The following is an 11,497-nucleotide window of genomic DNA, read 5'->3' on the forward strand; positions in this document are numbered from 1 at the left end:
GGCTAATGTGCGTATTCCAAACGAATGTTATGTTGGGGATCTGTAGTGACTATCCATCTCACCCACTTCTCCATGTGGCGACTCTTATTAAAAAGGTGCCAATGATTGGTTTGAGAGGCTGCTCTGGAGTGGTCTATTGGCTGAATAAACTCATCTTCCAGATTCTTTTGGAAAAGCATGAGCAAATTTTGGCCATTTGTGAATGTTTAACTAGAAATCTCTTATCTTTCAGAACCGAAACTTCTCTGACCAAGCAATTTGCCTCCTGTGCTAACCCTGCCAGGCTTTTCACAGCTTTGCTCATTGTTTTGATGCTTGTGGTCTTATTTTGCACACAGAAACACCATTACATTAATCCGATGTGCTTGGGTAACTGGGATTTGAACCTGTGACCAATACACTAAATAAGTACAATGGTGATGAGCAACGAAACCTAAGAGGCTCTGAGATGTCGGGCTAACCCCTTTAGTCTGATCAAAGAAATGCTCTTGATTTTTTGATTCCTTGCTGCAGTTTTGCCTCTGAGTCATACCTAATTTCCATAACATTGAACACTCCTCAGCTTTAATTGTGGGTCTGGGCATGCTGTTGAAGTAGGAATGAAGAAACAGCCTCCTCTTGTTTGTTCATGCGATGCACCAAAAGCCTTAACACAACACGGTTCAACAAAGAGGCGCAGGCTTTTTCATTAAGTAAGACTAATTATTGCCAATAGACCTGGTTACCTTGTCAACAGCAGCAGTGGCAGCCCAGGGAAACAGGAATGCTCGTGATCAAATGTCACCTACAGAGAGGGGTTTCCAATTAACGTAATTGCAGTCAAAAAGCGAAACCTGCTGCATCGGATGACTGTGATATGTGTACATACATACACCCTCACATGTTCTCACAGCAGCCAGTGGATTCTTATGAAAGCAACACAGAGGTGAGCACACCATCAGGCATCTAATTTTGAAATACTGTTCAATGGCAAGTTCAGTCTCTATGGCAACGACTGAACGTACCAACTTCTCGCTACATGGGCTCGTGCTGAAGCCCATAAAAGGTATCGGACCGTTCCGAACCTGGGTGGGGAGACAATGGACCCCTGTGCTCATTCAGAATATCCCTATGGCTTCTCTGCATAATGCATTTGCACACTATTAGCGTCACCATAGCAGCCCACACCAGGCCTGTTTTTTATATTAGTGACATAGAAAATAATAAGAAATGTATAATAGAACATACATTCAAAAGATATTTTCCTTTATTAAAAAAAGCACCAGAATGGCAATTGTGCTTAAAGATCTGATGACCATGACCGACAAGTTGAGAAAGATGTTATTTTTATACCTTACTGTAAATGAAATTAAAATACAATTTTGTGCAAATTTCTCAGTTCAATTGGGCACCTTCCATATTTTGTAAAATAGCTAATTTAGACAATGCGCTCGGAAACGATGTGAATCGCATGTCACATGGTACTGTGTGCATTTAAGTATTTGAATCAGAACAGTTTAAACTGGAATTGCGTTGTGAGACGTGGTCTGGACAATGGACAGATAGTTTGCAGATAGTATTCTCTGCTCAGAGTTTAGGCCCCAGACGAGTGGAGATGCTGTTGCCAAGTTCCTAGCGGGGTCTGTGCTCAGATGTTCTCATTAATGCGCAGAGCGGTGACCTCGCTGAAAGTGATGAGTTGCTTCCTGTTTGTGGCTGTGTTAAATGTCACGGAACTGCCGATGTTCAGCTGGCTGCCAGACTTTTTGCAGGACTTTTGGATGAGATTCCAGCTCTAGTTGTTCACATCAGAAATAGTTTTCACTAGTTTCTCTACAGTGCGGGACCTGCATTGTTGTAACTGGACAGTACAGCGTGCAACACGGCGGAGCGCCAGCGATCCACAAGCATTCAGATCTGAAGAAAAGAGCTAAGCATTTGTCTGCTCTGTGGATGCTTTGTGGGATGGTTAAGTAAGCCGTGTGTAGGAAAGTTTAAGCATGATGGGGCCTTACACAACCCAGCGTCTTCCGTTCCTCATACATGGTGAATGGAGTGACCTGAGCATCTACCAAGAGTGAGTTTGCTCACGCTGAACCATTCACTACTCATTGTTTTGACCTCCTTTACTGCACCTCCTTCGTTTGTTTTTTGTATAGGTTTGGTTTGTTTTTCGGTTCACACGGGGTCATGCTCAGTGCCTGCATGGGTGCATGTCTAAAATTACGGACATGAAAGGGGTAGCCTTTCTGATTTGTGTAATTTGACTTTTTCAAGAGACCATGAAAGTTATTTTGGCGGCATGTAGGGGGAGTGTTTGCAAATGTCACATTCACATTTTGCCAATTAGCACAAATTGCAGATAATTCGTCCTTGTGATACTTGTGCATGTGATGCGTCGGATGGGTTTAAAAAAATCTTTTACACTAGCCAAAAAGGGGTAAGTTGGTATATAGTTTCAAACTTTCAAACTTTCTTTCAAATAATTAGATTAGATTATGGAATTCATACTTTGTTCTAAATACAACAAATAACATCAGGTTAATACTACTATACTTCTTTTTCTTCAGTTGTTACATAAGAGATCAACATGGGGAAGCAGAACAGCAAACTTCGCCCGGAGGTGATGCAGGACCTGCTGGAAAGTACAGACTTCACAGAACACGAAATCCAGGAGTGGTACAAGGGCTTCCTGAGGGACTGCCCTAGTGGCCACCTCTCCATGGAGGAGTTCAAGAAGATCTATGGCAACTTCTTCCCTTATGGAGATGCTTCCAAGTTTGCTGAGCACGTGTTCCGGACCTTCGACGCCAACGGCGATGGCACAATAGATTTCCGGGAGTTCATCATTGCACTAAGCGTGACATCACGAGGGAAGCTGGAACAGAAGCTCAAGTGGGCCTTCAGCATGTATGACCTGGATGGCAACGGCTACATCAGTAAATCTGAGATGCTAGAGATTGTACAGGTATATATTTATCTTCTATTGAACAATATGCTAATCATTTATTTAACATTATCCCATGACATGAAATTTTTGTTTTACTTTTATATCAGTCTTTATGATCCCCTTATACTGTATCTGAAGTCTCTTTATGAAATTCAGCCTTGGTGTCGAATTACAGTCGCTTTGATCCCGTACCAAAATGCCATATTCCCAGGACATGCCATTTTGGTTTGTGTAGCTTTAAATGCAAAGGAGGAGGAGGAGAGCGACCTATAGAGGGATAGGCCTACAGCATAGCACTCTTTATACATATCACCATTTCTAGCCATTGGAAAATTCTGGCAGTGATGTTTGTGATCAGTTCGTTGTGTTGGGACTGGCACACACACTTTACAGTGTAAACTGAAGTTTTTCCTAAAGTGTTTTATTCTGCTGCTGGTCTGGCCTAGATCTTTTTTCAGATGCTCCTGTCCCAGTCATTCCTCAGTGGGGTGTAATTTTAGAAAGAGTGGTCACTCAGATGCTGGGGCCCTTTCCATGCCAAATCCCACATGTTGGTGGACATGCTGGGAAAAGAGCCAATCTGAACTGCACCATTGGCTGTCTTAGTCAGTTGTAGGATCCCAGATGCGTTTTTGCCGTTCTCTTGGAAGGTATTCCATTTCTTCCGCTTTTTATAATGTGGGCACAATGTAGACTGCGTAACTGTTCAGTACCTCCAGTACAGTCTAGCTGGTAAGTAACTTAAAGTCAAATAAAAAATTGTAATTAAAATTAAAGTAAAATTAGCACATTCGCTTTAATACCACTGTCCAGGCTTTGATCTTTTTAAGGTACGTTAATTTATTGTCCAGTCTTTGCCATGATATACAACTGAATATGACAGCCCATGAACTTACCAGCGGCAAGTAGTGGCAGAAGAATGAGATCAACTCATTCTTCAATTGGGAGCAATGATGATAGTGTAAGCGTCAGCGATAGCAGTTAAAAACAGTGCACTTGGTCCGTCTAACGCCACCTGCCTGTTAATTCCCACCTATATACCTTACTGCCACCTAGCGGAACCCAAGGGAATACCATCACCAACCCTGTATTGGTACTAACACTAAAAATATTTTTGTCTAGGGAATGAGCATGTATTAAAAATGAACTTTTTGTGTACAGTCACCATTTAGGAAAATACTACAATTTCTGTGGTCCTTTCTATGCTCTTTGTGTAATCTTATCTAAGGCTGTTACTCTCAATTATGTTCACAGAATAATTTCCGGTTTCGCCTACTGTTATCTCAACTTTCAAACCAATAGACAGAACATTCTAATGCCTCAAACTACTAAATATGCCTCAAACTGCCATTGACTTTTCTTCAGCATTTTCCCCACGGAGTGCTAGTGCTGGCATGGGCAGTGGGTCTCTGTTTTTAGCTTTTAGTTGCACAGTGTCATTGTGGGACAAGTGTACGCTGAAAATACTGCTGCCTTGCCTCTGGAGCGCTGACCAGCTGCTCTCATCTCCCTCTGTACACCGTGTGTGGCCACCCTGTGGCCCAGATGCCGTATCATTGCTCCCATTTACACGGCCGTGTTAATGCAGGAGTGCACTGCATCCGTGCATACCACACACACACACACGATAATTACCCCCCCGGCAGCTGCAACACACAAACTCCCGTCTCACTGCCCCATACCACTCATACCACTCAACACACAGTTTTGTCTTAAAGCAGGGGAAACTGAGAACGCAGCACTCCTGTCTAAGGGAAATTGCTGTTATTCCCACAATTATGATGAAATTGTGCATTGAACTGAATGTGCTTGCAGGAGGAGTAGCAAGAATATTTTTCTAGAATAGCCCCCCAAACTTCAATATCTAGAATTATTAGAATATTACATAATAGGGTTCTGTGGAACCCTATTCCTCTTCTTGCCCCTTATAAACATTTCAGATAAATATGCATACTAAAGACGACTAGAATAGAATATGTTCTAACAGTTATCAGGTGAGTTTCACGGCTTCCATTTCATATTGTAATAGTAATTTAAATTAGGAGCTAGTCAACTCTTTCCTCTCAGTCATGTCAGGTTGCAGGTTGACCCTGGTTTTTATTGATGTCATGATGTAAAATGTTGCTGTGTACTTGAGTGTGGCAGGCAGGGTTAGAAGGGTTTAGGCAAATGGCTAGGAAGTCCTTCCCAAGATTTCTCAAGATTGAATCATATTGGCAGCACTGAGCTCTGTGCTGAGGAATAACAGTTAATCTAACTTTAGTTATTTAGTTATGTTTGCTATTAGACCGTAGGGTGACCTGTGTGGGTGCATCTGAAGAATGTGTACCATGGATTAAGATGGTATTGTTTTATATTTTACTTAGTGGTGTGATGCAGAATGCATGTGCAATAAGCCAGTAACATTTCTGTATGTTCTGCATTGAAACAGGCCATCTACAAAATGGTCTCATCTGTAATGAAGATGCCCGAAGATGAGTCCACTCCAGAGAAAAGGACGGAGAAGATCTTCAGGCAGATGGACACTAACCGTGACGGTCAGTATTCAACATCTCAGTTGTTGTGCCTGTGAATGAGAGTGATACAACCAATGAACCAGGGCTGAATATCAAGGACCACTGTGTGTGTGTGTGATTGCGGTGCTAGGTCGTGGAGGCCTCACCGCTCCCTGACCATAGTGCGCTTTTTTATAAAACATTCAATCACCAAAAACTGATAAACTTAACAACAAATACACTTCCAGCCATATGCACCTGATCTGTCCAGTTATGTCCTGTTCGACCTGTTCATTGTACTTTTCTCCTGTAGAGATAACCTGTACAGTTTTTAAGCTTTAGTTTTAGTTGGTATAGTTTATTTTAGTGTGTATATACACACTCATTGATGTAAAAATTCTGAGTTAAGGAAAATGTCAGGGCATTGAATCTCAAGAGAGAAGGTGGGTCATGCAACAAGACTACGACCCTGAGAACACAAGTCGCTCTACCAAAAAATGATTAAAGAAGAATAAAGTAAATCTTTTGGGATGGCCAAGTCCTGACCATAACCCCATAGAAATGTCGGGGAAGGACCTGAAGCAAGCAGTTAATGTGAGGAAACCCACCAGGAACATCCCAGACTTGTATGGATAAATAGGCTGAACTTCTTTCAAGCTGGCCTGCAGGATGGATCAACAGTTTCCAGAAACATAGTTTCTTTTACAAACATGTAATATTCTGTCATTTTCCTCTCTTCATCAACTTCAGGTTATGTTTTAGGTCTTGATTATAATGAAATAAAACAAATTCTAAGTTCACAAACGTTCAAGCACAATTTTATGTATTGCAGAGCATATATTCCAAATGTAAATCTATTCCCCTGTAATGAGTAACCCTACACTGCCACCTACTGGTAGAGGCACAGTCCTGTCATCTACTCAGTCAACCCTTCACATTCATCTAATGGGATTACGTAAGGCTGAAAAAGAGACACTATTTGAGTTTAATGGCTTTAATTTTGTTGTCTGATTCCTTCATGAATCTGGTGGAATGAAACGGTCACACGGCTTCTGAACCTGCGCCTCTGTTTGTTTTACAGGCAAGCTGTCACTTGAGGAGTTCATTAAGGGGGCCAAGAGTGACCCCTCCATCGTCCGCCTGTTGCAGTGCGACCCAAGCAGCGCCGGCCAGTTCTGAGTCCGGAGTGTCAGACGCACCAGCGTACTCCTCCCTCCCTCCTTCCACCTTTTTTATTTATTTATGGATTTTTATTTTAGTTTCTTATTGTACCTCTCTGCTCAAGCCTGTATTTGGTAACAAACCGAGGGTGGTTTCCCTGCCCAGTGTGTGTGTCTGTCCCAAGTCCCAGACTCACTCTGCACGGTTTATAAAAAAAAAAAGAAGCATATCCAGGGTCTCCACCAAGCCTGATATGGGGATATACAGTAGAACGGCGCACATGGCTGGAGAAAGCACTTTAAGTGCTGTGTATAGGGGCACATCAAGTTGCCAGAATGAAAAGTTTGTTTTCAGATTTGCCGAAGGTCACCAGAAACAGCCGATTCAACACCCTGAGGCTGCAGTAAGGCAGATTGGGTAGTGAGGAGTTAGGAGGATCCGAGAGAGAGCTGTTTTTTGATATAGCAGTTTGTGTAGTTAATAACATGTCAGCTGACCTCACGTCATCCTGTATGATGATGTGTGTTGCTGGTTTTCCGATGAAGGCTTAGAGGAGAGGTCTGTTCACGTCTGGCCTGAATTGCAGTGTTACTAGTGGTCCTCTAGATGCACGTGTCGGGGTTCTTCCAGTGCAGTATTTTCAGAGGTGTTTCTGCCAAATGGATGAACCATGTCGATGACTAACAGTGTTTCGATTTAAGCGCCTGTTTAAAAAAGAAAAGGTCTTAGCCTGATGGAGTTTTATAACGTCTTTCTTCAGTGAATCTTCCGTAGGAAAAAAAATGGCACAATTTTCAGTACGTTTTCCAAGATGCTTATTGAGGTGGTAACTGATGCATGCAAAGCTTTTATTCTTTATTTTAAAAAAAGAAATTTTAGATGTTTTAAATGGAGCATGTAAAAATTTTGAAGCAGCAGTTTCTTTGTAGTGTGTGTGTGAGTGTGTGCACACACATATGCTTGATAAGTGGTACACTTGATGCACAGATTCTGACTGTGCAGGACCTTCCCAAGGGCTGGCGTCTAAATGCCTCCCTTTGAATAATCACAGCTCGGGTTTTAAGCCATGCAGGGCCAGCTTCTGTAAATGTGTGTATCCCCTGATGATTTCTCATTTCAGTTGACTACTCTGCATCTAACGCAATGGCCATTGGCACTGATAAAGCCTTTGTTCAGTTCAGTAATAAATCAGAAATGACACGTGCTGACCATATATAATTGGGGATCAATCTAAATCTGTCAAAACGTGGCACTCGCACTCCAGAGTTGAGGCTCATACCTCAAAATCATCAGCTGTAACTTTTTATGAGCCATGGCAACAAGTCGCTTTTAGACCTCTATGGACAACGTTTAATAAAAGACTCGTGAGAGGTTTGTCCGGTGCTGGCAGTTCAGTCTGGATTGTCCATAAACTCAGACACAATTTTTAAAATTAGAAATCCTTAATGTTTTTATTAACTGTAGCCCGTCCGTCTTTTTCCATCCTTGTTCTACTGCTGCAGAGAGTCTGTTTTTCTGGATTTCTTCTGCACAATATCAGTTCGTTAGCATGCACAGTAAACTAACAGTAAACTCTTTATCATTACTGAATGTCATTGAGGCTTGTATGCAGTCAGTGGACTGAGTTTCTGAAATACTGTTAATTGGACGAGTCTGAATGTTTTTTTTATTTTATACACACACACACACACACACACACACACACACACACACATATACACAACTGCTGTTTTGTAAAGTTATAAAGGAACATGTTCAAATATCAGACCACAACTACTGCTTTTTATTCCTCCCATGTATGCTTTTTCTTTAGGTTTGTTTTCTGTATAGGACAACGGTTTCCTTATTATGTGGTCAGTTGCCAAATATACAAACAGTATTGTATAAATTTTTACTGTACAATTGTTCTTTGTCAAAAAAAATGTTTGTAATTGTTGCATTTTGTAGATTTTGTAACCTGTATTTTGTGTCAACGTAGTATGAAAACATAGAGTTTTGTTCTGGTTATTTTACCAAGCAAAGATTAAATCTGCAAAAAACATTTTTTATTTTTCCTGTTCTGGTTTTGTTCTGAAATGTACTTGTGAAATGGGTGCTCAATTTTCGCGCTATATAAATCTTTCACTGACTTGTTATTTTTATGGTTGCCTCTAGATGTCACTCTATGAAATGAACTACAGCTGTGTTAGTTAGGTGACCTTGAACTTTCAAATCCCAGCTCCGGCTTTGTGTGTATGGAGCTGACCTACTCTCCCCATGTTCCTGTGGGACTGTACAGATGGCGGATCAGCGACTGTAAAGTGTCCATAGGTGTGTGTGTGCGTGTGTGTGTGGATGCTTCTAATTTCAGAACAACTTTACCAGACCCACCGGACTTGACCTGAATGCTGCTGTGGCTTAATGAGAACACATTCCCATGGCCATGTTATAGCACATGCTGGAAATACTGCCCAAAATGGTGCAAACCACATCATATAATTTATTTTAAAGTGTGATGTAAAGATGGAGGACCCTCTGGTATATAGGTCTCATGCTCCTACTTTCGAGTTCTGTTTTTTTTTTTTTTTTTTTTTCCCCCAAACCCCTGCCTGTCAGTATATCTTGTCACTGATGGGTGGGGCAGAATGCCAGCAGTTGAATATTGAACCTGCTGTTGAGCCACAGAAGTGAAAGGGGTCCTCAATGGCGCTGTGGCGGTTCCGGATTTGATTATGGGTCTGTTTCCTCACCCGCTAGGCCACCACTGCCCCTAATGAACAGAGGAGAAATGGTCTCAACACCATGGTGTAATACATTCACTGATTATGTGAAAATATTAAGAACCAGGAACAGCTGTGTCCAGACGGTCAGTCCCTGGTACCTCAGAGTGTCTTTCACTGGATGAGGGTGTCTCATAAATGCCATAAATGCAATGGCTATTGAAAAATTATGCCAGGTGTGTTGGTCCATCACTTCAACCAGGACGTTAAAGTTTAATGTGTGTGTGTGTGCATTTACCCTCCTCACACTGCCCACTTTACGTTACCTCATTACCTACTTTTTATGTCTCTAGGCAACTTGAAAACCATCTAAACTCGAAACAAATCTGGTGGCCCCACCCCTGGGTCCCAGTCTAGACTTGCACCCATCACCCATTTAACGTCTTTCCTTATTTGCGTCCACTGTGTTTTGGTGGTGGTTTCGTCATTTCGTTAGGTGAACATGGATCAGCCCTCAACAGCACATGTTTCTGTTTTTGTTGAGTTCAAGTAAAAAAAAAATTAGAAAATGTAAAAAACATAACACCTCTCACAAAGATTAGGAAAAATGGCTTCATCAATCCCAACCATTGATTTAAAAAATATATTAAAAAAAGATAAATAAATGTCTCATCAATAAATAACTTGAAAGCACATTGTAAGTCGCTCTGGATAAGGGCGTCTGCCAAATGCCGTAAATGTAAAATGTTTATTTTCTACTAAATGAACCACTGTTATTATAACCCCTTCCATATAGTTCCTTCTCTCAGAAACTCTCCAGATGTTTCCAGGTCCTGGAGCCTCTCTTCTTCACTTGCACCTTCAGTTCCACTCACAGGTCTGGGCAGTGAGTTGGATGGGCCAAAGCTAGATTTTCAACACTGCAAGCTTCAGATCACCGTACTTCTAGAAAGTGCAGTGATGACGATGGTTTGCTAGCAGGATTTAATATGGCTTGCTGGTTCATGGTTTCTTGTGCTGAACCATAGAAATAAAAGAATATCACCAGCTTCTCAGGAGTTTTATGTGTATTTTGCCATGACATATTTTATTTGTCATTAAAATGTATTTCTGTCAGCATGTAAACCTTTGACCATGTCCAGCTGTCTATAAACATGACTATGTTTGGTCATGAGCCTGCTCCATCACCAGAGCTTTAAGTCCAGCATTAAGCGCTAATCTCTTGAAGTCATGTGATCCTAATGAGATAAATTCATACGATGAAGCATAAATGGTGTAGAAGTATGTGGTCTGTTGGATGTACTTACACCATCAGATCGTTTTCTTAGCGTGGATGTTAATTTGGGGGTTCGTTGGGGAGGTTGATCATCTGCCTTAAAACCTCAACCCATCATTCTGCCACTGGCCAGACAATGGGGGCGATTAAATCTCAGGCTTTGTCACATTTTCTCTAAGCGCAGTTTCCCACATTTCTTCCTCAGTTTCCCACATTTGGGGCAGCTATTGTCTGCTGCCCAGCTGAAGTGTGGGAAGGGTCTTTTTTCGGAAGAGGTGCCCAGCCTACGGGCCTGGTGAAAAGGAGTCTTGCTACCACCAGGCACTTTCTGTAGGCGTCACAGGGAATCCTATACTCCCATTGTCTGGATGAAAAGCAGGATTTGACAAAGCCAGAGATTTTCCCATTCTGCTTCTACGTCGTCCCAAAGAAAAGCTCTCAAAGAGAATCACCAAGGGTCATCTGTGTCCCAGGACACAAGCATGACGCCAACATCCATGAAGGCTAATATCTACTGTAATACAGCAGAGTTGCTGTTTAATCATTACGAATGATTACAGTATATGATGTTCTTAAACATCTGATCACGAAAAGATTGGCTTGGGTCTGTAGCTCTATAGCTTGTCCTCCAGTTAATGCTTCCCCCCCTCACCAATCCCTTGCTTAATTCCAATGTATAGTATGTCAGTAATTTATATTAAAAGAACCATTTAGACAGGAAAACTATGCCAGTAATCTTTTTAATTTCAATGCGAATCTTTTTCATGCTGATCTGGTTGTCCACACAACTGATTTGGCAAAGATTTTACACCGGGCGGGCTTTCTGACGCGAACCTCCCCATTTACCCAGCTTGGGACCGGCACCAAGAAATGCGCTGTCACATGTGACCCCTGTGGCTGGGATTCTATTTTAATTTTGATATGAATATTTTGATGA

The 11,497-nt window shown here is 41.7% G+C and overlaps 1 protein-coding gene across 4 annotated transcripts in view; it reads left to right on the forward strand.

Moving 5' to 3' along the window:
* Window positions 1–8,626, forward strand: part of ncalda (neurocalcin delta a) — a 34,812-nt gene extending 26,186 nt beyond the window's left edge. For all 4 annotated transcript variants that reach the window (XM_028980003.1, XM_028980005.1, XM_028980004.1 and 1 more), the window contains 3 exons: window positions 2,550–2,947; window positions 5,361–5,466; window positions 6,506–8,626. In XM_028980003.1, coding sequence (XP_028835836.1) covers window positions 2,570–2,947; window positions 5,361–5,466; window positions 6,506–6,603 — 582 coding nt within the window. In that variant the 5' untranslated portion in view covers window positions 2,550–2,569 and the 3' untranslated portion in view covers window positions 6,604–8,626. The remainder of the gene's footprint in view (window positions 1–2,549; window positions 2,948–5,360; window positions 5,467–6,505) is intronic.
* Window positions 8,627–11,497: the final 2,871 nt, after the last annotated feature.

The sequence above is a fragment of the Denticeps clupeoides genome, chromosome 5 (genome assembly GCF_900700375.1).
Source record: "Denticeps clupeoides chromosome 5, fDenClu1.1, whole genome shotgun sequence".
Lineage (NCBI taxonomy): Eukaryota > Metazoa > Chordata > Actinopteri > Clupeiformes > Denticipitidae > Denticeps > Denticeps clupeoides.